The sequence below is a fragment of the Gracilinanus agilis genome, chromosome 4 (assembly GCF_016433145.1).
Source record: "Gracilinanus agilis isolate LMUSP501 chromosome 4, AgileGrace, whole genome shotgun sequence".
In the NCBI taxonomy this organism is placed as follows: domain Eukaryota; kingdom Metazoa; phylum Chordata; class Mammalia; order Didelphimorphia; family Didelphidae; genus Gracilinanus; species Gracilinanus agilis.
Genome location: NC_058133.1, coordinates 487865487 through 487892923, shown reverse-complemented (window position 1 = coordinate 487892923; position 27437 = coordinate 487865487). Strand labels below are relative to the sequence as shown.

Below are 27437 nucleotides of genomic sequence, written 5' to 3'. Positions count from 1 at the left end.
ATTTGTTTCATTTAGTTGGCTATGATAACAATTGTGTGTATAAGAAGTCACATTTATATAATAAATATTGAATGATTTACATGCATATACTACTTTCCAGTTACAAAGCACCTTACAATTTAAGGTAGTGCATCGACCTCTCATCCATCCCCAGTGGTATGCTGGCAAATGTTTAACAACCACCTCTCTAGGGAAGATAAAAAAAAACCCTGTATACAAGATACATTTTAATGTTCAATCTGCAATATTAGAATTTTCTCTATCACTTTCCTAACCAGTGGTTCCCGATCTTTTTTGGCTTCCCGCCCCCTTTCCAGAAAAAATATTACTTAGCCCCCTGGAAATTAAATTTTTTTTTAATTTTAATAGCAATGAATAGGAAAGATAAATGCACCTGTGGCCATCAACGCCCTCCCTGGATTGCTAAAGTTCACACTCTCTCTGAGCCTCCAATTAGGAAATTAGGAAGATTTCTAAGTCCTAGACAGAGGTTGGATTCTCTAATTCAGTGATTCCCAAAGTGGGCGCTACCGCCACCTGGTGCGTGCTGCAGCGATCCAGAGTGGCAGTGATGGCCACAGGTGCATTTATCTTTCCTATTCATTGCTATTAAATTTTAAAACAAATTAGTTTCCAGGGGGATAAGTAATATTTTTTCTGGAAAGGGGGCGATAGGCCAAAAAAGTTTGGGAATCACTGGTCTAGACAATCAACAAGACAATAAATCAAATCCTAATTTGTCACATTTGCTAATTTCTGAGTTGTGAACGCTCACACTGAACATTTAACAATCAGGTTGTTTGGTTTTTTTTTCCTGAGCTGTTAAAAGCTGACTCCAGCATACCTCTTTGACCATTCCCCTTCTAATGGTCTCTGGCAAGCTCAGTGGCTCTGCCCACATGTAGGAGATGGGTATTAGATCTGGGATCACAATGATACAGAGAATCTCTAAATGAAGCAATTCTCTCTATGAATGCAGATTGACACCTTCTCTGTAATTAATGGCCTTTGAAAGTTGCCCCAAAAGACTCAAAGTCACATGGCCAGTTATCAGAGGTAGAATTTGAACCCAAGTCTTCCTGGCTCCAAGGCCAGTGCTGTATCATGAAACCAGACTGTCTCTCAGCATGTGACATGGCCAATGAGGAACAGTCTGCATAATTTGCTAGAAAGGGGCACCAGCTGAACCCCCTTACATGATCACTGGACAGTCAGCAAACTGAGAGGCAGTTAGGTGGAACAGTGAAGAAAAGAAGACCAGGTTCTAATCTGGCCTCAGACACTCACTGATTGGGTGACATTCCTTGGGCAAGTCACTTAAAAGCCCCCAGTCTCAGTTTCCTCATCTAAAAAATGGAAATATTTATTTTTATTTTTCATTCCAAGTTTTCTCTTTCCCTCCACTCTTTCCCCACCCATTAAGAAAGCAAGATGTATGATAACCATTATACACATGAAGTTATGCAAAACATTTCCACATTAACCAACTATTGGTGGAGGGAAGCAAGAAAATAAATTAAATAAATTAAAGAAAGAAAAAATCAATCTGCTTCAATCTGCCTTCTGTGGACGTGGATAGCATTTCTTATCATGAATCCTCTGAAATTGTCTTGATCGGATTAGTTGTCTTTCACAACTGATTACCATACAGTATTGCTGTTACTGTGTATAATGTTTTCCTGATTCTGCTCATTTCACTTTGCATCAGTTCATATAAGACTTGCCAGATTTTTCTGAAATTGCCCTACTAGAAGGTTTTGACATGTATGAAATCAAATGTATAGCAAGTAAATTGAGGGGGGAAAGCATAGAAACTGGGGGAAATCAGGGAAGGCTTCAAAGATGAGGTGGCACCAAAGATGAGCCTTAAAGGAAAATCAAGATCTAGAGAGATGGAAAAGAGATGTGTTCTCCAGGGATAGAAGGATAGGGACATAGATGGGCCTTGGACCTATGATTTCATTGCTACAGAGAACTTACAGGTAAGGAAACTCCTTCTTCCAAGGGCTAGTTGGCACCTTCTTTATGAAAAGAAAACTTTTGTAAAGAAAACTTGAGGTAAAAGATGAAATGCTAAGCTCAGAGAGTAGCTGGCAATGTGGTTTGGCTAGAACACACAGGGTCTAAATGAGAATAAGGAGAAATAATCCTGAAAACGTAGGTTGTAATTAAACTTTCAAAAGAGAGAAACTTGAAGCAAAATGAGACAGACCAGTTACTAAAATAATTGGCTATTACAATAATCTAGGCAAAAGGGATCTGAACTAAGAAAGAGGCCACATGAAGAGTGAGAAGGGGAAGGGTATGAGAGATGTTCCAAGAAAGCAGAATCCTTAGGACTTTATATGAGCTGAATGGGTTTGGGCAAGGGGAAGAAGAGGGGAGAGTCTAAGATGACTCTAAGGTTACAAAACCACAGAATGATTGTGCCCTCAATAGAAACAGGGTGGTTTAGAGGAGGGGCATGTGTGTTGGAGGAAGAGGATGAATTGCTTTTTGGTCACTTTGAGTCTGAGATGCCCCTGGAACATACCAAGCTTATCCAGAACATTCAAAAACCTCTCACCACTTCCTGCCTCATTTGCCAGGCCCTTGGGCCCCTCTTTTTTACTTTAAGTTTTTTTTTTAAATCTCCTCTTTTAAAGCATCTTTCTTTAACTTATATTGAGATTGTTTCACCTAAAGATATTTAGGTTTCTCTGTTTCTCAGCTTTTTTGAATTCATCTGTTTTTAGCAACTGTCAAAGAGCCTCCTCCATGCCCTTCTCTGATGTCTAGCAGTAGCTCCGATGCACTAACATTTTCCCCATCACTTACTACTAGATTGAGTCTTGCTCAGTATTAAATCAAATGCTATTAAAAATTGGCATGCTCACCCGTTTTACATCCCGCTGGAGTGTCCAGAAATGCGTGGATGGCATTCTCAATCTGCAAATCAGACAGAGAGGAGCAGGTCAACATCCAATGGGTCAATTTGTACCTTTAAATTTTAACAGAAGCTCTTGATCATATATTTTAACCCATGTCCTGGGTCTCCCTCTAAAACAAGAAGACCCTAAGTTTTGGGGGGGCTTCTTTATTTCTTCAAAGCCTTGACATTATCACAGTAGAGGGAAGATGTCGCTGACATTAACAAGAAGGGAGGGAGTATATTACATTGGAGTATGCTAGACTCAGTGCCAAAGAATTATGGTTCAAATGCCACCTCTGTTACTTATTACCTGGGTGACCCCGAGCAAAATGGTCTCACTAGACCTCAATTTCCTTATATGAAATATAAGGAAATTTGACTCAATGACCCCTAACAATCTTTCTAACTCTACCTCTGCTCCTACCTAGGATCAAGTCCTAGGTGCAGAGGAAGAGAGATGTCAACAAGAAAATTCAGAATGTGCTACCAATATTGACTGGATTCCCATTCCCCCTGGGAATCCCAGCAAATCTTGTAATAGACACCAGGAAAAAAGAGCCTGAAAAGGGAAAATGAATAAGTGGATATCTGGGATATCTACTAGGCAAAGTTTTCAGATCCTGGGGTAGACCCAGGGAACTGAGGAAACCAATTTCAACTAGCTTTCAATCAATTGTTAAATTTTCAGTGTATTTACATCTGGGAAAATGGCAAATACTACAAATCAGGGCCCAATCTAATATTTTGTTGATTGTCTGGACATGAGAAAGTGATGGAGAAAATGTTGATAATAATGATTAAATTTAAAAGTGTCTCAATCATGCATTTTTCCCCCCTGAGGAGCCCATTGTTAAACATTTTACCCATACACCCTTGAATAGATCCCAAGCTACTGGTAGCCTTAGTGCAGGGAACTGAGAACATGGAGTCAATAGGACCTCCTCAACTTAACCAGAATCCAAGTGTAAGTATTCCCAAGTGAATTTAAGTCACTTGCTTTCCTCCTAAAGAACTGCTTTTCAAAGTTTTTCTTCCCCCACTGTTGCTATTTCCCCCATATTTATCCAATACAAAAGCCATGGCTAACACTTAATAGATCAAGTGAGAGAGTGCTCCTAAAGCCCCACCACCTTTTTAGATCTTGCAATGAGCTCTGGAAATGAGTCTTGTTCTCAAAGAGCTCACTGTGGTTCATAGAATCACAGATATAAAGCTGGAAGGAATGGAGAATTTATCTAGTCCAACTTAACTCATCTATAAGGAAAGTGGATAATCTCAGAGAAATTAAGTCACTTGTCTACCATCACACAGAAAAAGTCCCAGCTAGGATTTGAACTCTGGGCTTGTGACTCTACAGCTAGTGTTCTGCCCACTGTACCAGGTAGGACAATCCCTCCGGTCTGCAATGAAATTCATTGGGACAAGTTCTAAATAACTATCTTGATTTCTAGATCTGTTGAAAAATACCATGAAGATGCCATGGGAACTGATTCACATGAATCAAACAGATGGAGGGCTGAATGAGCTCCTGGAGAAGAGGAATTTGAGGGATGTGATTTTTAAGGCTGGACAGTCATTTTTCCCATTAGTAGTCCAGTAACTACTCATCCCTTCCCTGGGCCCTCTCCCATTCCTTTTCTACTTACCACGGGAAGTGGAATCTTTCTATCAGTATCCAGAATCCATTCCTGGAACTGCAATGTCAGAGCTTCCTTCCTCATCCTACCCACATGAGTCTTGATTCTCTCGATATTTTCTCTTCTTTCTCGATTATCTTTGACTTCCCTCTTTATCTTGAATACTCTGAAAGAGATAGGCATAGAGGATCGGGAGGTGAAGTGAAGGCACTTCATTCTCACTTTATATCCACCTGTGAGAATTAGATTAAGTCTACACTGCCCATCTTTAGATTTAATCACCAAAGGTGAGAACACCTCTAATTCTGGGAGGTCCATAACCTAGGTGTGCTAGAGTGGGTGACGAATCAAGATCAACTGACTGCCCCCCAGGCAGTCCTATGAGAATCGTCTATTGTGACCGTGCAAATTAGGAGATGGATGCAGGAAGTGACAAAAGCTGCTATCTTTTAAATATGATGGTAACTTCCTATGGAGGTAGTTGGCGTTTAGAACTTGGTATAGAAGGATCTCTGGTGGGATCTCTGACTGCTTCCCTCTGAATTGTCACTTGGGTAAGTTAGGCTGACTCTCTCTCTCTTCCCTTGGCGTTTCTGGAGTCTCTACCCTCAAGGAGGCCTCTCTTGCCTCTCTAATTGTAAAAGGCCTTGTGGCTAGAAGCCTTGTTTAATTAACCTCTGTGCCCCTCTGCTGGGGCCTCTAAATTCTGACCTGGTCTGGGCCTCTGGTCTGGGCCAGGGTTTCTCTCTCTCAATTTCCCTATCTCCAATCTTCCTAATTGTAAATAAATCACCATAAAAGTCAATTTTGACTTGAGATTATTCTTAATTGAGGATTGATAATAGTTCAATCCTCTGGTGACCATCTTTTAATATACTGAACCCATAAAACCCCTTTCCCCCCCTTACACACCTCACTTTACATTCTGCTATAGTGTCCAGAAATATAAGGACAATGTTCTAAGATGAAACCATTTCATCTAACCTGACTGAGAATATGAGAGTATCAAGCATCCTTCAAGGTCTAACTCCTGCTTCTCCCTGGCAAAGAAGCCTTCCCTAATCACTCCAGCCTACAGGAATCCCTGAATTCTCAGACCCCCTTCAGGACCTGTCCATATCACTGATCTAGTTCAAAATTTAGAGCTGGGAGGGAAGCTTGGAGATCATCAAATCCAACTCTTTCATTTTATAGATTAGAAAACTGAGGCCTGAAGACATTAAGTGACTTGGCTAACATCACATATATGGTCAGTAGTGGAGCTAACATTCAAAACCAGGTCCTCTGACTCCAAATACAGTACTCTTTCCACTATATACAACATCAAGTATAAACTATTCACGTTTTTTGTTTCATTTCTTCAAAAAGGTTAGATCTCTATTTTTCCTGACTTCCAATCTAGCACCTTCTATTACAGAGATTGCACATCATGATCCCTAAGGTTCAAGTGACTTCTGTTTCTTTGCCTCACACAGCACAGCAATAGAAATATGCTGTTGGTTCTCAATAACCATTTTTGAATGTATATATTAATTACTCTCTCTTTTCTTCAATGAGATGAAATGGCTTTAATTCATTCATTCTCTATAATTCTCAGGTTGCCTTAAAGAACTCAAGCCCTTCAAGTAATATCTTTGTGAAATAAATAAATTAACATTTCCATCAGTCAATCATTTCTTAATCTCCTTAATGGCAGCCACTGTTCTCAGAGCCAAAGACAGGACCAAAAAGAGAGAGTGCGTGCCCTCTAGGAGTTTCCATCCTATCAGAGGAGACAGCAGGTTAAGTACTATACACACAAGATAAATTCAAGTTCATTTGGGCTAGAGAAAGCACTTGTCAATGTGGAGATTAGGAAAGGTGGCACTTTACAAAGACGGAGTCTTTTAGTTTGGGTAGTAGAAAGTGTGATGGCCTGGCAGTCAAATCCTCTGCCACTTACAACCTGGGTGACCTTGGACAAGACACTTAACTATTCTTGACCTCAGTTTCTTCATCTATTAAAAAAAAGGGAGTTTGAAATAGATGATTTCTAAGGTTCCTCTCAGCTCTAAATCTAGGATCCTAGAAAAGAATGCAATTCAATTGTTATCAATTCAGTTCAATCAATTGTTATCCATTCAATTCATTCAACCAATATGCATTTATTTAATGCCTACTGTGTGCCAGATACAGTGCTAGATACTGAGGACACGAAGACAAGTCAACAACACATGAAGGGCCTACTATGTGCCTTGCATGATTTTAGGTGTCAGGGATACAAAAACAAAGCATTCCCCACCCCCTCAATGAGCTTACTTACAATCTCCAGTGGGAAGAAGGGGAGATATAATATAGACAAAAGTAAATAGAAAGTATTTGTAAAGTAATATATTTCAAGAGGGAGAAAATGCACATAATAGACTGGTAAGGTATGTGTGGGAGGCACAATCAGGATATATCTCCTCTAGAGTAACAGATGGCACCTGAGTTCTAACAGAAAGTATGGATCCTAGAAGCCAGTGGGGAGAAAGAAATTCATTTAAGACACAGAGTACCTCTTGCACACAGGTATAAATGTAAGAGAGTGAATAAGAGGGAGTAGAATGACCTAAGACTGCCAAGAGAAAAAGAAACCTGATGGAGGAAGATTTGAAATGATTGATCAAGTATGTCTTATGTTATCCCAGTAGAAAGAAGGAATTCTTGAAGATTTTGGAGGGGTGATAAGTGACACAATCAAATTTATGTTTAAGGACTATCAATTTGGTAGCTGTTTAAAGGATGCTTTGGAGAAGGAAGACACAAGGAGAGAGGGAGACTGATGGTAAGGTTGTAATAATATATTCAAGAGGTGAACCAGAAGAGAAACCGAGGGAAGAAAAGAACAGAAGCAGAGAGGACAAAAAGATTTGAAACTGATTGGATATAGGGGTTGAGGGAGAAAGAAGAGTCAAGGAAGATGATAGGTTTGTGAACTCAGGGACTGCTGCTGTCATTCATAGAAATGGAGAATTTTGGAAAAGGAATGCATTTGGGGAAAAATACAATAAGTTCCCATTTAGTGCCCAGAATTAACAAACAGAGAAATAATCTAAGATAGTTTTACAAATTGTAGGGCATATTCTCCTGGGGGCAGGAGACCATCTCAGGAAAAGACTGAAGGAAAGTAGAGGACGGAAGTGAGTGTGAATGTAACTATGTCAGTTTCTCACATTTTCCATTAAGGATAATCTCAATTTATGCATAGACCATTCTTGTGGAGATGAAAAAGTGAACATACTAACTAGTTGTCACTGTTATTTTCTGTTTCCTTTTGTGATAATAATATTGTCTATGATATCCATCTGTATGAATTTTCTCCTCTTTGAGATATTCCAAAGTTTGATCCCTAAATATTATTAAATTTCATTGCTTCCAGAATGAATTTCTTCCACAAGTATTTTGCAAGATATACAAGATGTACTTACTTTTCCCAAGTACATTTTCTTTTTATATTTTTCTTGTTCTTTTTTTTACCAATTACATGTAATGACAAATTTCAACACAAGTTGTATAATTGAACTTATCTTCCTCTCTCCCCTCCCCTTTCCCATCCTGGTGCTGGCAGGTGATTCAATCTGGATTATACATGCATTATCATGGAAAACATATTTCCATATTGTTCATTTTTGTAAGTGAGTAATCATAAAACTAAAACCCTAAAACATAAACCCAAATAAACAATTGAAAAATTGTGTGCTTTCATCTGCATTCTTACTCCAACAGTTCTTTCTCTGGATGGAAGTGGATAGCTTTCTTAGTCATAAGTCCCTCAGAACTGTCCTGGATTATTGCATTACTGATAATAACTAAGTCTATCATAGTTGATCATTCCCCATTATTGCTGTTACTGTGTACAATGTTTCCCTGGTTCTGCTTATCTCACTCTGCATCAGTCCATGAAGGTCTTTCCAGCTCTTTCTGAAATCATCCTGTTCATCATTCCTTACAGCACAATAGTATTCCTTCACTGTCATACACCACAATTTGTTCAGTCATTCCTCAATTAATGGGCATCCCTTCAATTTCCAATTCTTTGCCACCACAAAAAGAGCAGCTATAAATAATTTTACACAAGTAGTTCCTTTCACCCCTTTTTATCTCTCCAAGATACAGAATGCAAGGATTGTTTTATAATCCTTTGGGCACCAAGACATTTTCTTGAGGATCATTTCTATTTCCTTTAATAGCACAACAGATCCTAAAGTTTTAGAGCTCAGATATCATAGTCTCTGCATATATTGATAATATTGCCACAGCTAGGAGGCCAAAATAGTTCATCTATTGAATTATCCAACACATACTTGATATCTAGGCTTCTCATCAGTAAATAAGGAGATGACCTCTAATGTACCTTCCACAGCAAGGTCTACTAATCTATGATCCTATTATCCACAGCATATAGAAAGTCTTGGCAGTCAAGGATAAACACCCATTTAGAAAAGAAGCCAATTTGTAAAATGCAGAAGCATGCCACAGATTTCAAGCAGTCTTGACACACACACACACACACACACACACACACACACATACACACACAAATAGTTAAAAGGAGAAATTAATGGATTCATAAATTTGGAAGAGAACAAAAACAAATGAGAAAATGAACAGATTTCCCAACATTTTTATAGCTATCTAGTCTCATCATTAATGATATTGATGATGACAGCAGGCATCTCAGCTTTACTCCTGATTTATTAGGAAAGTTTCCAGTTTTTCCCCATTGGAAATAATGCCAGCTCTTGGTTTTAGATGAGTGCTTTTATTCACATTTTTAAAAGACATTTTCACTTCTATATGATAGGAGCTGAATTTTACCCCTAATTATGGGAATTAAGGTACAAGCTGGGAAAGAGCTAAATGATTGCATCTTAATGGGTAAATCATTAGAACTATTTGGCCAACTATAAAGCACTGATGATTATTTATTATAGAGTTATTTCTAAATCATGGCTATTTACCCCAGAGTCTTTTTAATTAGTCACTTAATTAGTCAATCCTTGTGAACTGTGAAAATGAGGTGCCTGTCCTAGCTTCTTCAGCCAACTTTCACAATGGATCCTAAGCAGAAGGTACTTTAATACCCATAAAATGACATCCTTGTTTTCTTTTGGATGCATCATTTTGCACAATAATGCAGAATAGATGATGGCTCAATTATCTACAGAATTTGGCACCATCTACATAGCCAATATGGATCATCTGAGTTTTTGAAAAATCTACCAATCTGGCAATGAACAATATAAATATGAGCAAATCGAGGGGGAAAGGAGGTTCTATTTCTCCCTCCTGATAATTTTTGAGCAAATTGATTCCATTTTTTAAATGTTGTTTACTCATCTGTGTTTAGTCATATTTGCAACATAAATTGCCTAGTAAAATGTGTTTATATGCAGGACGTTTTCAAGAATTAAACAAATAATGACTATTAGATGATTATTAGATGATGTTTTCTCCTCTCTGAGAAGAGATGTTAAAATGGAAGCATCATCTGGTGCTATGATAATTTGGTCGCAATAGCAGAAAATTAGAAGAGCAGGAGGGTAGGCCCCTTGATTTTGCCATTAGAAAACTGGGTAGAATGAGAACCAAAGCTCTTTCACATTTTTAAGAACTATAAAAGTTTATAATACATTGTCAAAATAATGATAATAATCCCGCAGAAAGTGAGCCTACATCCTAATGCTGTTATTTAATGACAAAAAGCAGTTTTTATACAAATGTGCACAAATCTGCAGAAAATTAAACATAAAATAGCAGTATTGTGATTTTTTGAGAGTAATTTCTATCTAAACCCCATTGAAAACAATCAGAAGAATAAGATAATAGTAATAATAAGCATTAGCATTCAGAGGGTTTGCAAAATTGCTGCCAAAAAGTCACTTGGAAACCTTCCACCGCTTCACCAGGCTGTAGTCTGGTTAATCCAGGAATAACTAAATTACTAAATATGTAGTAAACCTTCAATTATCCAGAATGGACAGGAAATTGATGTTTGGGTTAAATGAGTGCACAACTTTAAGGATATATTAAGACCTCAATCAGTTATTTCATTGTTTGATTCCTTATTTAGGGTACATTTGTTCACTGCAAACAGGGTGCTTGGCATCTCCTTGATGTGGCACTTCTAAGCTGTGGGTGTTTCACCCATAGAGGTTATGTGTATGTTCAGCTAAGTTTGTCTGAATGAGCCTTACAAGGAGGCATGCATCAATATCTCTGGGATCAGGCCAGTTCCTCTCCAAAGGAGACTTTGATTCCAGCCAAGAGGGTAGCAGGAAATTAAGCCACAAATCTGGCCCACTCGGCTCTCCTCTAGAGGAAATGAATTTGGGGCTCTAGACATTCTTTCTTAACTGAGAAGGAATGCCCCAACCTACATCCAAAGGTTTGCCTTTCATACCAGTTAAACAAAGGCAATAACGAAGAGCAAACAAAATCATTTATCCAAGCTAATACAATAAACAAAACTGAGAGAAGTTGTACAGGTTAGAATATGCCAGAAAATATAGAGTGAAAGAGCTCTTCCACCAGAAGTGAGGTATTACAGCTTCTGATCTCACCAAAGGAGAAATTCCCCCAAGTTTATAATGTAGCAAGTTGGAAATAGGGACATGCTTAGGGTTCCTCTTTTTGTGGGCTTCTTCCCAAAGTTTTTTCTCTTCCCCTTTAGGGGCTTCTTCCTGAAGAGAGCATCTCTCAAAGCCAAAAGACAGAATTAAACTTTCCTTTTCCAAACTCTCACCAGCTCTGTTCTCTAAGAAGGTAGAAAATGTGGAGTCATCATTCTTTCCATAAATGAGGCAAGTCTTAAGCAAATGCCTATGTTTGAGCCCAAGGTTCCATACCATTTAAATCCCATTCAGCAACTTTTCTCTTCAATCATGCCCTTTCTCTTTTATCTTCAGTTTCTCCTTATCTCCTGCTTCCTTCCTCACTACCTATAACTTTCTTGATGTTCTCTATAGAACCTATAAATTTCTCTGTGTTCTAAGAAGCACCTAGCAAGCATGCTAAGAAAAAACTGGATCCCAAACTTAGTACGATATTGTATAAGATTCCATTAAGCCAGGAGTTAAAGAAAATTATTTCTCAGAGACACTTCCAGTATCAGCATAGATTCCCCAGGAACTATGAGATCATGGAAAATCCCATTTCTTATCTTAAAAAAAATCCTCTAATCTTCTGTCTTAGAATTCAGATGAAGTATCCATTCCAAGGCAGAAGAACAAACAGTAAGGGATAAGCAATTGGGGTTAAGTGATTTGCCCAGTGCTACACAGCTGGGAAGTATCTGGGGTCAGATTTGAACTCCTGTCTCCAGGTCTGACCCTCTATTCACTGAGTCACCTAGCTGCCCCTACAAATCTCATTTCTGATCCTGAGCAATCTAGACCTTCCTCTGAGTTTTTATGTCATGCGATAGATTGATTTTCTAACCTAAAACTCTAAGTAAGGTTACTGAGATGATGGAGAAGAAAAAATTCTGGATGTGGGGTCAATAGGGCCATTAATTTGAATTCCGGCCTTACTGCCTGGGTGACCGTATAAGATACAAATTGTCTCTCCTTTCTTTTTCCCCTCCCGGAGACGATAAGCAAGATTATACATGTATGTTCATGAACTATTTTATTATACATGTATGTATTTATTATACATGAACTAGATTATACATGTATGATCATGAAAAATATATATATATAAATCCATATTGGTCATTGTTGTGAGAGAATATTGATAATGTTCTATACATGCTATTAGCCATGCTCGATTTGCCATTTAATTCTTCTGCAATGAGACGGAGATTTTTTTTATCTGTGCAAAATACAACACCAAAACAACATGTCCCTGCTGCTGACTCGTCCATAATAAAGACAGAAATGGGGCTGGGGGGGGGGAGGGTAAGAAAATACTGACACTGTTTCCTCAGGTTACCTTTTATCCTAGCTCAAATACATTTCCAGCTAAGCCAGAGAGAATCTTAGGAGTATGTAAGAGAGTCTAATAATATATTAGGTAGTTACCTATAACTGAAAACTTTGATCTTCTGCAGAGAAATAGAGGGCAAAAGGGAAAGACCTAACCTTAGCTTAGGGCAACATGCCTAGCTTTGCTTAGTTAGGTGTGGTGACTATTACTAAAAGGTTATCAGTTGGCCTTTTTCAGAGAGAGGTTTTAGTCACTGGACACTAGCTGATTAAAGTTGCTGATTTGACTGGGCCAGAAGAGATGATGCCAGAAGATAGCAAGGAACACTGTCCAGTGGAAATACTAACAGAGCAAGAGATTAACCAAGACTAAGACAAAATCAGCAGAGCCCCATGAAGATGCTGTGACCAGCCAGGAGGAGTGTGATGACAACATCAAGAATCATTAGTGGTGGGGCAGCTGGGTAGCTTAGTGGATTGAGAGCCAGGCCTAGAGAGATGGGAGGTCCTAGGTTAAAATCTGGCCTCAGACACTTCCCAGCTGTGTGACCCTGGGCAAGTCACTTGACTCCCATTGCCCACTCTTACCACTCTTCCACCAAGGAGCCAATACATAGAAGTTAAGGGTTTAAAAAAAAAAAAAGAATCATTAGTGGTTCTATAGCATGAGAGGGACCCCTAAGGCATGATCTTTATGTAGACTTACTTTCTTCAGTGGTGTAGTACTTATTTATTTATAGGAGGATATGCCCTAGGTTTTCAGGGGGTGAGGAATGATGTTCTATTACAAATAATTTTTCTCTGCCATTTTGTTAAATGCCTTTGCTTTGAATAGTATTCTCTGGCCTACTGACAAAAAAAATTAAAAGATATCAGTGGGGGCTCATAAACTTTTATTCTGAGTGGATAAGAAGCCATAGAGTACCTTGAATATGGGGTAACTATTCCAAGAGCCCCCTATGTGACAGGAGGGTGTCCATGGTGATATACATCATAATGGAAGGCTCACTGTGTAGGTAGGTTTGGGATACATGCAGAAATGACTTTCATGGAATACCCTTTGATCCAGTAATACACTATTGAGTTTGTACCCCAAAGAGATAATAAGGAAAAATACTTGCACAAAAATATTCATAGCCGCACTTTTTGTGGTGGCAAAAAATTGGAAAATAAGAGGGTGTCCCTCAATAGGGTAATGGCTGAACAAATTGTGGTTTATGATGGTGATGGAATACTATTGTGCTATAAGGAACAATAAACTTCTTGATTTCCATATGAGCTGGAAAGACCTTCAGGAACTGATGTGGAGTGAAATGAGCAGAACCAGGAGAACATTGTACATAGAGACTGAAACAGTAGGACGATCAAATGTAATCAACTTTGCTAATAGCAATGCAATGATCCAGGACAATCCCAAGGGGTTTATGAGAAGGAATGGTATCCACATCAAGAGAAAGAACTGTGGGAATAGAAATGCAGAAGGAAAACATTTGCTTTTTCACTTGTTTATATCAGTATTAGATGTAGGGTTTTGGTTTTTAAAAGATTATTACAAAAATGATTATTATGGAACTAGGTATTGAGTGATAATATATACATAACCCAGTAGAATTGCTTGTCAGCTCTGGGAAGGGAAGAGGAAAAGAGGAGGGGAAAGTACATGGATCATGTAACGATGAAAAAATACTTAAATAAAAATAAAAATAACAAAATGATTTTCATGTAAAAAACAAAAATTTCTTCAAAATTAATTTTTAAAATTTTACAGAGTTCCTTCTACTTTCCCACTCATTCTTCTTAGCACAATTTCAACTTTTATAGGATTCAGGAAAGACTGATATTTAGAACAGATTGACAAAATGATTGACAGCTAAGGATATTGCTAGGCTAAGCATTGACAGAATTTCCTGGTATAAGGCAAGCTACAAGGCCTTGGCTCAGAATTGAGTATCAACTGGTTTATAGTATGAGCAGACAGACATCTGTCTAGGAAGTCACAGTGTTTCTCAGTTACTGGGGAGATCCACACATGGATGGGATGTTCTCTTGGGTTTGCCAAGTCCTTGCACTCATGTCTTCCAAGAATTAATTAGTCAGCTAGACCAAGGTTTTCTGCAATGTAATAAGTTCATCACCTAAAGGAAGGTGTGACCAATTGGAGGGGCCTTTGCTCCTTTTCTTCCTATCCTCAATCTCAGAGTGTCACATTTCTAATAGAAATATGCCCAATGAATGTGGTTCAGCATTCCATATGAGCTCGACAGAAGCTGCTCATATTTTTGGCAGGATCTCATCGTCAGCTGGCTCAGGGAACTACAAGTCTATCCTTAAAACTGAGACATCAAGGGTAGTCATTTAGACTGACTTCTTCCTGTTCCTTTAGTTATCATGGAGAAAGTGATCTTTAAAAATAATCTTGCCATGATTTGTCCCAATTTGCACTGAGTACACATTCAAATTGAAATCTATTACTGGTCCTAGAAGATCGACAAACCAGAGTGAGAAGCAAAAAATTCATAAGACATATTTCTAAATTCAGCACAGATTCCCCAGAGATAATGAGATGTTGACAAATCCCATTTTTGACCTTGGGCATCCTAGACCTACTTTTCAATCCCTTTCAGCTACAGGCCTGATCATTTTATACTTTCTATTATCAGACTGGTATAGAAAAGGCAGTCATTTACACTGAAGCCTGAGGAATGTAGGAAAGGCTTTGTATCCCACAACTGTATTTGTCTGAATAGGAAGCAAACTCTTTGAGGGTGGAAACTGTTTTGGTTTTGTGTTTGTAGCACTAGAACCAGACATAGAGTAGGTGCTTAATAAATGCTTAATAGGAATCAGGAGGTCCTAGGTTCAAATCTGGTCTCAGACACTTACTAGCTGTATGACCCTGGGCAAGTCACTTAACCCCAATTGCTCAGCACTTGCCAGTCCTTCTGTCTTAGAATTGGCTAAGATAGAAGGTAAGGATTCAAATAAATAAATAAATGCTTGATTGATTCATTGACTATTAGCTCCTCCAAGCCTACCTTTAATGAGAATATTCTTTCTAGTGTTTTTTTACAACTCTTACAATATTACAGTACTCCACATGAGGTTTACCCAAATGCAAGGGCCCTTCTTTTTCTGTTGTACCCCTAAGAGGGGCAGCACAAAGTTAGAAAAACAAACGAAGATATAGCATTTAACTAAAATAGTTTCAATTCAATGTATTCAAAATAAACAATTAATATATAAAAATGGGAAATGGATAAAAGAATAGATCCCAACATAGACTGTCATCACTTCCTGCAGAAGCTTAACTAATGCAAATCAGTTACCACAACAAAGGAAGTCCAAAGAGTCTACAAACTTTGTTCTGACACTTACTACTTCTGTGATATCTCTTCACCTATATGCTTCTTTGGAACAAGTCCCTTGGTTTCTCTGGGTCTCAGTTTCCTCATCTGCATAATGAGGATGTTGGATCCAATAATCAATAAGAGCCTTTCCAACTCTATATCTATGATTTTATGAAATCTCTGCATCCAACAAATTAAAATCTCCTTGTCAAGTGTCTGATTAATGATCCTGAGAAATGTTGATTTAGAATTTAAATTAATTGGCAAAATCTTACAAAGAAGGAGACTATGAAACAGTACTGCCTAATAATACAGTGAAAACAGGAAGAGGAAAAACAGGTTTGCAGAAAGCTTGGAATGAGACCCCATTACATCATGTTATTATAAGAATGTTTAAGAATGAAACGGGAAGGAGAAAAATAGGTCAGAGATGAAAAAGTTCTGTGGAGATTTCCACAAGGATCTATTTTTTTCCATCAGAGACAGTAAAGCCACCACATTTGGACTCCAACATCACAATCCCTGAAGAGTTGTATGAGAAAATAGAAATAACACCAAAGAAGGGTAGCTGGACCAAATTAAAACACATATAGAATTGGCCTATGCTGGAGGCAGTGCCATTGTGAGGGAACTAAGAGACGGATTCTTAAGAAAATGGCAAAAAATCATGAAAGCTATTGCTACTGAAAAAAAGGTTACAAAAAATCTCAATAATTACTAGTTCATATATCTACTGTCTCATAGTCTCTATAAAACTGTACGAGAATAATTTATATATCATATATAAGCATTCTTGATGAAAATGTGAGAAGAGAATAGGCAAGTTTTTATAAAGCAGATCTTTACAGTTAAATGAAAGACAGAGCAAATATAAGGTCTAACTGCATTTACAATTTGGTGACTTTTTTCTTAAAGAACATTTTTAAGATAGGTAGATGGCATGGTGGTCAGAGTGCCAGAGTTCAAGGCAGGAAGACCTGAGTTGGAATTCTATCTCAGATGTATACTAGCTGTGTGACTGTGGGCAAACGATTTAACATTCCAGTGTCTCATTTTCCAAATCTGTAAATCAGATCTAATAAGTTATCCTATGTGAAGTATTTTGCAAACCTTAAAGCTCTAAATAAGTGGTAGATATTATTAGTATTACTATTAAAAAGCATGAGCAAAGCAAAATTCTACCTCTAAGGTTTTTTTTTTTTCCCAACAAGGTATCTTTCAGGAATATGTTAATATCATCGAAGTCCTCAAAAGACAAAATAGTGATCGTTTTATTTGAACCCAGATCTTCTTTGCTTCACAACTCTATTGATTATACCACACTGCCTTCTACATAAAGGAAGTAATAAAACAGGAAGACATGGGTTCACTAAGTATTTGCTTCCATAATGGAGGTCACTTAGAACAGTCCCAGTGAAGGCAAGACTCCTTGATGAGGTCCTTCAAATGCTCTTCTTAGCAGATTGTATTGTGTCAAATGTTTTAAGCCCTCAAGCAGTGCAGAACCTATAAATCAGATCACTTAGAAAAAGTTTGTCCAACTATCTACTTAGCAAAAACCAAATGGATAAAAAATATACATGTGTGATTCAGCCAAAGAGCTAGTCCATCAGGCAGACATAGCAGGTAGATAATGAGATGCGTTCAGAACTAGAGTAGGTATATAATAATGAACTAGGCCCAGAACTAAATTTATTTGGGAGATTATGCAGCATTTTTAGGGAACCCAACCTTCAGCCTGAAATGAAACCACATCTTTTTAAGATGATGCTACATGATGCCATCTCCCAGAACGCCAATCTCTGAAGAATCGAATTTACCCTCAAAGAATAGAGGAAAACTTCACTTTAAGTATAAATAGGTTGTAGCACAATACTAGAGACGAAATTTATCACTTCCCCACTCCCCCCCAAAAAAAGTTCAGTTGGAATTATCACTGAAAAAATAAAGGGTCCATCATATAATATTTGGGAAGCTTCATTTTAATGACATACCAAATATAACTAATAGTTATCATTTTTAAATAGTACTTTAAGGTTTGCAAAACACTTCGCAAAGGCTGTCATTTCATTTGGTCCTTACAATAACCTTGTTAATTAGGTGCTATTATTTCCTTTTTACAGATAAGGAAACTGAGGTTCAGAAAGACTTAGGATCACCTAGAGGCAAGATTTGAACTCAGGTCTTCTTGACTCAAAGTCCAGTCCTCTCTTTACTAGTTAGAGCCAACTAAAATGGCATTTCTCTAAATCTATGTCCAGTATTCCACCATTAGGTAGCCTAAACTGATTCATACTAAGGAACTACATGGCTCATCAGTTTATTTTTTTTAGCAATATAAAATTATTTAATAAATTTACTATATAAATGTTAAATATATACATATTTAATATTCTATAATACCATGTAAGATGTTATACATTTATTATGTATTTATGTATAAAATGTAGATTATATTTATGATTGTATACAAATAAAAATGTTTATATAATTATAATATTTTTGAATATTAAATTAAATATAAAAATTATAAAAGATAATCTTTTTTAATGAGAAGCCCTAGATAGGTAAAAGCAGCTTTAATGTGAGAGAAGTGACAAGGGTTCTGTACCCATCTGTCAAGGACCATGGCCAAAAGCACTCTAAATGTATCAAATATCAGAACTACATCATGTGGCGATAAATAGGCAAATGCTATGATAATTGTTCTAAATAGGCAGTTGTCTTATCCTGAAAATAAATTAGAGTAATTCTTTTTTTTTTTTTAACATATATACTCAAAGGCTGGCAACAAAGAATTCCAAAGAACTGGAGATTCCTTTAAAGTAATTGAACAACTTAATGAGACTGCCCAAAGATAAGCCAGTGATAGTTAAAAAAAAAAAAAGTGAAAATCAGCCGGGACCAAGGGTTCCCAAATAGATTGGATTTTTTTTCTTAAATACTAATTAACTTGAAAATCTTTATTTTCTTACCCCTGCCCTAATATGAATTAAAGCAAGTGGATCAGTTATTTCAGAATTTTGTTAAAGCCTTACTATTTTCTATTAAGAACCCTGGACACCTGAGCTATAAGCCATCAGGCACCAGGAGGGAGAACATGATGCCATGAGCAGCATCCCCATGATTGCTGAACATTTTACAAATTGCCTAACTCTGCCATCTGTTGACATGCAGATGCTGGGTTACTGCCATAGAGAGATGAAGCCCTAATCTCATCCATCCAGTCTGGAAGTGTCCTTAATTATTCCAAATCTCTTGTGAACTTCCCAGAAAAGAATCTTTATCCAAATAAAAACTCTGTCCCTGGCAAAGAAAGAGTCTAAATCTCCCAGCACTCAGTGACTCGAGTGAGACACTGATATTCTGAGAAAGAAATGAAATTGTAGATTTAGTGGGCTTGTTCCTATACTTGCTACAGATATTGTTGACTTTGACAATGACTATTTTAGGTACTAAATGAACCTTACTTATCTCTACATTTGATGGAGTACAAAGAGCCCTGAAGGAGTCAAAAGAATTAAGTTCTTGCCTTTTATCTAGCTGTGAGACTTTGAATAGCCCAACAAGAAGAACCAAGGATAGGTAAGACACAGTGCTAGGCATTTGGGATAGAGACTAGACTTGTGACTTCATTAGTTTGGAAACTCCCAACTGGGAGCATGTCCTCTACCTATGCAGGCTGGCACTTCTCCGTAGAGTTGCATAGAGCCCTTAGAGGTTGAGTGATTTGCCCAGCGTGCGTCAAAGGTAGGATTTTGACCCATGTCTTTCTTGGCTTTAAGGCCAGGTTTCCAACCACTAAGTCACTCTGCTTTGACATTGACATTTGAGATATAGAGACAAAATCATAAACAACTTCTCCTTTTGAAATCTATATTCTGTCATGGGGATACAATACGTAAATAGGCAAGTAAATCTGATCTTAGACACTTCCCAGCTATGTGACCTGGGCAAGTCGCTTAACTCTATTGCTTAGTCCTTACTATTCTTCCACCTTAGAATCAATACAAGGTATTGATTCGAGGACAGAACATAAGGGTTTTGTAAAAATAATAACAATAATAATATATGATAATTTGGGTGGAAAAGGATAGAGAAACAGTCACAGAGAGACATAGAGAAACACCAAGAGATAGAGAGATAGCAGGGAGAAATGAAGAGAGAGACAGAGACAGAGACAGAAACAAGACTTCAAGTAGGCAATGGCACCTTAGGTGAACCTTAAAAAAAGGGAAGGTTTCTAAGGAGTAGAAGTTAGAAGGCAGGGCAATCCAGGTAGAGGGATATACAAAGACATGGAAGTGGGAGAGCAGTAAATAGGCACATTTGGCTGAAAAATAGAGTATGTAGAAGAAAACAGGGCCGCTGGTGGCACAATGAGTAGAGTGCTGGGTCTATAGTCAGGAACAGGGAATAATGTGAAGTAAGTAGAAAGGTCATCTCAAAGCCAATTGTGAAAGGTCTTAAACACCAAGCTAAGTTGTATGGGATTTTTTTAATCCCTGAGGCAAAAGGGAGTTCTCAAAGTTCTTGAGGAAAAGAGTAGTGATCATCCCTGGAAGATTATTTTGGTATCTGTGTGTTCAGCAAAGACTGAAGATGGTGGTCCTATTTCCATAGTTCAAGCACGTTGTATAGACTCTCAGAACTTCAGTTTCCCCATCTCTACAATAAAGGGGTTAACTCTTCCAGTTCTAATAGCACATGATCCTTAGACAAATCACTTCACCTTCCAATCTCAGTTTCTTCATCTGTAAAATGAAAGGATTAGGTCTCATGATCCCTTCTATCCCTCCCATTCTACATAATTGCATCTGAAATGGGATCTGATGTTATTTAACCATATTTATCTCTGCAGGAGAAACTTTTATAGGCTATATTTCAACACATAGGTGGGCAGTGTTTGTCAACATATTGATTTAAATTCACGAAACCAGTTCCTAAATTGTAGGTGTTATTTATGCAAATAGGACTAAGTATAAATCTAATTCATTACTCTGTAAGAACAGATGGTGGGAGAAAATGTTCTTCAAGTTACTTATTAAATTTGATGATACAGCTCCCTGCATGCTGCTGGCACTTCTCAACAGTAATAAAACTCCTGAGATTTGGTCTCTTACTAAAAATAAAAACTGAGTTCTCACCTAAACCCAATGTGCCAGGCTAGCTCTGACTTGATAGCAGAAGGAGGTATGCATCACAAAAGACAACATGGCAGAGTAGAAAAGGGCAGCTAGGTGGCCCAGTGAGTAGAATGTAGGACCTTGAGTCAGTTCAAATCTCAGCTCAGACACTTACTAGATATGTGACCCTGAGCAAGTCACTTAACTCTGTTTGCCTCAGTTCCTCATCTGTAAAATGAGCTGGAGAAAGAAAAAGCAAACCACACCAATATCTTTGCCAAGAAAACCCAGAATGGGGTCATGAAGAGCTGGGTCATGATTGGAACAACTAAACAACAGCAGAGTAGAGAAAGCACCAGCTTTAGGGTCAGAGAACCTGAATTTGTAACCATTCTTTCATTTGCTCTTTATGTCACCTTGGAGAAGTCACTTCGCTTCACTCTATGGGCTTGGGTAACCTATCTTTAAAATGAGAGGATTGGACAATTTAATTAATTAAAGGCCAATTTTTTGGCTCTTCCAGCTCTACAATCCTGTGGTCTAGTTCCATGGGAACTGTTGCTGTAGAAGCTTCTTCTTGGCTTGGTTTGCCCAACAGGAAGGATTCCAGGGTTAAAGTACAGAGAAACTCTTAAAGGTTTGCCTTTGGGGGAGGGCTGAATACAACTAGGTCCAAAATAATTCATATGTTGAATCCTGTGTTCACATTATTTGGACTCACACTGCATATTTCCAGGGGACTGGAATAATTATCATTTTTATATAATCATAACTTTAGATAGTATGAATTCTAATACTTACAACTATTTTAGGAAATTCATTAATCTCACTCATTGGCTATATATAAAAGATTCTGTCCAAAGGGAAGGATGGTGACACAAGGGATGTATTATGTATGGACTTTTATTTGTTTGTTTTTTAGAGGTGGAATAAATTTTGGTGATTTAGTCCAACACTCTCTTTTTATAATGAGGAAACTGGGTTTCAGAAAAGAATATAATCTGCCAATCCAATCTCATTCTTATTTAACACCATCAAATTAATTTTTCTAAAAATGACACTTTCACTACACAATTCTATTCCTCAAAGGTCATAGGATCAAAGATTTAGAACTGGAAGAGAATCAATAGTCATCCATCCATTCTAACATTTTACAAAGAAGTAATTAAGGTTCAGGGAGGTTAAGAGTCCAGAGCTACATAGGGACTGAACTTCAGAGGTGGGATTTGAACCCAGGCATCTAATTCCCATGAGTCTAGAATCAGTTTTCTTTTCACTATATCATGCTGTCTCTATTATCTATGAGTTAAAGACCACATTTCTCATATTAGTGATCAAAGCCCTCCATAATTTGGCTCTTACCTAGTTAGCCTCAAGTCTCCCCAAAAGAAAGAGTAGCATAAACCACTTATTCCAGCCAGGCCAGTATTTTCACTGTTTTAAGAAAACTCCATGGTTAATGTCCCATGCTTCTCTTTGCTCTTTCTGTTCCCCATTTGAAATTTTCCCTCCCTTCTTTCTAACTAAAAAAGTCTTGCTCATCCTGGCTCATATCCCATTTCTTCCATGATTCCTTTCCTGACAAGTAGCAAGTTAGGTGTCTTGCCATCTGGAAATTAAACGAGTATGGTTTGAAGGACTGTATAACAAACTATCAAACTCTAATTACAGGGCTAGTCCAGTTTGCATAGTGGGAAGAGATGTAGATCTAGAGTTAGAAGAGCTGAGTTCAAATTGGGCCTCAGACATTGTGTGACCATGGGCAAGTCACTTAACCTCCATTTGTCTCAAATTCTTCATCATTAAAATGGGGATAATGATACAGCCTGCTTTCTAGGGTTGTTGTCAGGATCAAATGATAAAATACTTGTAAAATACTCAAGACAATGCCTGGCACATTAGTAAGTACTATATGAATGACAATTATTATTTTTGTTAAAACTGTACAACTATCCACTGAGCTGATTCCTTTACCATCTTGCTTTCTACAGGATCTATCTAGTGGATTCAAGAGAATAGCAGAACAGCTGACTCAAACTTGTTGGACACTACATTACTGATGATAATTCCATTCAGTACACATTAAACTAAACCTGCAGTCACTGATGTTCTAAATGTACTAGCACATGACATGATATCAATACTCCTATGACAGAAGTAGGTTAGGACAGCTCTTGAACTCTGAATCTCATGTTCTTCCCACATGTCATTTCCTTCTATGGAACTTCATAGCTAATCAGGGTTTTCCAACTTTCTCAGATTTCAAAATTTTTATATTAAAAAACCAATTGATGGAGGCAGCTAGGTAGATAGAGTATCAAGTCTGGTATCAAGACAACCAGAGTTCAAATCTGGCCTCAGACACTTCCTAGCTATGCTATGTGACCCTGGGCAAGTCACTTAACTTCAATTTCCTATCCCTTACCACTCCTCTGTCTTAGAATTAATATCATTACCACTAATATATCATTATTATATTTTATATATTACATGATTACATATATAATTAATATAATAATACATTATATTATAATAATAAACAATAAGACAGAAGGTAAGGGTTTAAAAGTAAACAAACAAAAAATCTTGAATAAAATTCCATTTGTGAAATACCCTGATATAGATAGCCAATATGGCATAATGGATAGAGTTTTGACCTGGAAGCCTGGAAGACTCGTGTTCAAGACGTCACTCTGACACAAACTGGCTGTATGACCTTTGGTGAATCACCTCCTGTCTTGCTACTCTGGGAAACTACAGGGTTGCAGAGAAGACACTGATTGCATTGATAGAGAGAACTCCCTCTACCAACAGACTCCTGGGACTAGTCCTTGTTCCTTGCAGATTGAAAACATTCAAATAATCAAGAATTCTACCAAAACACCAAAAGGAAAATTCTATGAAATTATGAAATATTCCCTATGTAATCCTTAGCCAACTTTAGGGAAAGAGCTCTTGAGCTTAGGAGTGCCTCCTCTGATGAGTTTTCCCTGGCCTCTCCCAGTTCATTATGCTATGCTCTCTTTTGTTGTGTTTTAGTCAGTTAGTCATTTCTAACTCTATGTGACCCTCCTTGGGGTTTTCTTGGCAGAGATACTAGAGTAGTTTGCCATTTCCTTCTCCAGCTTGTTTGAAAGATGAGGAAACTGAGGCAAACAGGTTGAACTGACTTGCCCACTAATAAGTGTCTGAGGCCAGATTTGAACTCTGGAAGTTGAGTCTTCTTGACTCGAGGCTCAGTGCTCTGGGCTTTCTGGCACCACCTAGCAGCCCTACTATGCTTTCTATCTTTCCTAGTATTCCCAGAGCCCTGATCAGATCTCTCTTTGGCTTCCTTGGCTTCCTTATCTGTGCATACGTCATGCCCCTCATCCTCCTGCCTCTCCCAGAAGCGTGTAAGCTCCTTGAGGACAAAGATGATTTCATTTTTTGCTTTATATCTCAAAGGCCTAGCAGAGTGTCTCATACAAATAAGGAATGTGACAAATGTTTGATTTAAATAAAATTATTATTATGCTGTTTTATGTGTATAAATCTTGTCTCTCTGACAAGACATCTTCCTTGAGGATAGAGAAAACATTTTATATTTGTATTCTAGAGAGGAAATAGATATGTGGTAGAGCAAGGAGATGAGTAGGCTTAGAATCACAAAACATGGGTTCAGTATTTAACTATGTGACCATAGTTAAGTCATCTAACCTTTGTGAGTCTTAGTTGTTATATCTGTAAAATGAGGATAACAATATTTGTATTACTGAGTGATGAATTTGAGGTCAGAGGATCTTGTGACCTTGGGCAAGTCCCTTAAAGTCCCTGGAATTCAGTTTTTTCATCTATAAAGTGAGGGGTTTGGACTGGATGTCATCTGGGTTCCCCTCCATCTCTAAATCTAATCCTATGACCTCAAAGGATTATTATGAAAAGTGGAAGAATTAAGATAATGAATATAAAGTGCTCTATGACCACAAAATGGCATATTAATGTAAGCTGGTATGCTTTTCAGTGCCAGGCACAGAGATGAAAAGCTGGAAGGGATCTTGGAGGATCTCTTTAGAGATCACTTTAGAGATGAAAAACTGAGCCTTACCTACTCAAACTCACAAAGATAGCAAGAAGCAAGAGCAGGCTACAAGGCCATACATCTTTCCATCCTTCTATGCCATTGAATTAATTCTTGCCTTTTCTTTCAGCCTTTTAGCTATTAGGAATGTGCTGCTCAGTATATTTGACTTCAATAATCTCCACCTTCCTGGTTTTCTGTTGTGGGGTTTTTGTTTTTTGGTGGAAGGAAAGAAATCATCCTAGAAAACATGCAAAAACTCACCTATTGTCTGGAGTGTTAGGAATTTTGGTTTTCATAGTCTTTGTGACATTCTTCATTGCCTTCAGATACCCAGTCTCTGGTAAGTCTTTTTGGAAATTGGGATTGTTTCTCATCAGGTATTCCCCCAGATAATTAATCGGATCAAAAGTTTTCTTCTTGATGGGTCCTAATAGCTTCCTCTTTTCTACCTCCATTAACATTTTTTCAACTCCTGGCATTAGGGTGGGCAATAGCTTCTCAAGCAAATATGCCTGAGTATCCAGTGTCTCTTTGTCATCACTTAACCATTCGTTAGCCAAATCATCCACAGGGAATTTTTCAGCCATCTTTTTCTCATGTTCCTTCTGCTGGGAAAGCTTCTGAATTACCTCATTCTGCATGTCTATGGATCTTGCCTCAATTTTTTCAAAGAAGTTTTCCTTCCAGAAGAATGCATCTGTTTCCACTGCTGTAGGGACATCTGGGATCGAAGTCGTATTCTCTGATGTCCCAGATTCTACAAGATCTGATAGCGTTTCATTTGTACTACTTTTGGAACGAATGGACATCTGTTTCACATCTTCTTCTGGATTTTCTTCTGCAAAAAAAAAACAACAACAAAAAAACAAGCAGGAAGTCAATGGTATAAATGAAATCTATGCAATTGCAAAGGATTGCTCAAGAAAAAAAGTTTTCCCACACAGATAAATAGTCTCTGTTTAAATGTATTTCCTTTCACTCTATCTCCAGCCACTGTCATGTTTCTATTTGTTGACCTTGTCAACAAGATTTGTTGATCTTGTGTGACTCTTGTCCATGTACTCACCATAAGGAATCCTGTCCAATGTGGCTTTTCAGTATAAGTAAATAGAGGATAAGTGATTTTGTCATCTTCGGGGGAATAATTTCATCAAAGCAGATGCCACCTGCATTGAGTAGACATCTTCTAAACAGCTATCTGAGGCTTACAGAGGTTCAAGAATGTGCTTAGTTTCATATAGTAGATATTAGAGGCACATTTGAATTTGTCTATTCAAATCCAAGCCCTGCACTCTAATTCCTAATATTATACTTTGCCTGTATAGAGCAATGCAGTAGAATATGATTAAGCCAAAAGATGAGAAAAGTAAAATATAGAGAAATATTGAAAGAAAAATGACTCAGTGGAAATCACAACACAAGGTGTTGAAATCAAAGAACCTGGGCTCAAATTCTTGCATCCTTGAACATATCAATCTTTCTGGGCTTCAGGTCCTCATGTGCAGAAAGGGGTAGGAATAGATGATATCTATGCTTCCTTCCTTCCTTCCTTCCTTCCTTCCTTCCTTCCTTCCTTCCTTCCTTCCTTCCTTCCTTCCTTCTTTTCTTCCTTCCTCCTTTCCTTTCTTTTCTTCCTTCCTTCCTTCTTTCCTTCCTTCCTTTTTTTCTTCCTTCCTTCTTTTCTTCATTCCTTCTTTCCTTCCTTCTTTTTTTCCTTCTTTTCTTCCCTCCCTCCCTCTCTCCTCCCTTTCTCCTTATTTTCTGTCTTAGTAACAACTTTAAAACAGAATGATAAAGGCTAAGCAAACAGAGATTGAGACTTGCCCAGCTTGAGGTCACATTTGAACCCAGGTCCTCTCATCTCTATCCACTGTGCTGCCTAGCTGCCCCTATATCTAGGGTTTCTTACAATTCTACATGTGTGACTCCATGTAAAAACTTTTTAGGGAAGAGGGGGAAACATGGATTTGTGTATTAATTGGTATGGGGAACTCTTAGTAAGGAAATTTCTATGAATGCAGATTGGCATCTGCTTTTCCACCAATAGTTTTGGAGAGTTTCTTGGGGCACTGAAAATTTAAGACTGTTCAGGATCCTACTAGTATGTGTCAGAGGGGAGTCTTAAATCTAGGACTTCCTTGGCTAGGCTTTTTGGTGGGGGCAGGGGAGAGGAAGAATATAGCCCATTATGGTCTCATCCTGGTTCCCCTGGGCTCCTACACTGATCTCCTCCTGGGATTAGGCCCCTTCAGATCTTTGAGGTTCAGAGTTCTGGACCCTTTATGGCATCTCAGGACAGAGTGCTCAGATTCTAGGAGCCCGTTGGACAGGGGAGTCCTTGTCTGAATTTGACTGAATCCAAAGTGATAGTGACCTTTCCTGTCAAGTCAAAGTTTTCCCTCTT

At 37.9% G+C, this 27437-nt stretch overlaps 1 protein-coding gene across 1 annotated transcript in view; it reads right to left on the bottom strand.

The window, feature by feature from the left end:
• EFCAB5 (EF-hand calcium binding domain 5) overlaps positions 1 to 25731 on the bottom strand; it is a 135471-nt gene extending 109740 nt beyond the window's left edge. The window contains exons 1-3 of the mRNA XM_044675595.1: positions 25295 to 25731; positions 4558 to 4714; positions 2877 to 2928 (exon numbers count right to left, since the gene is read on the bottom strand). Coding sequence (XP_044531530.1) covers positions 2877 to 2928; positions 4558 to 4714; positions 25295 to 25674 — 589 coding nt within the window. The 5' untranslated portion in view covers positions 25675 to 25731. The remainder of the gene's footprint in view (positions 1 to 2876; positions 2929 to 4557; positions 4715 to 25294) is intronic.
• Positions 25732 to 27437: the final 1706 nt, after the last annotated feature.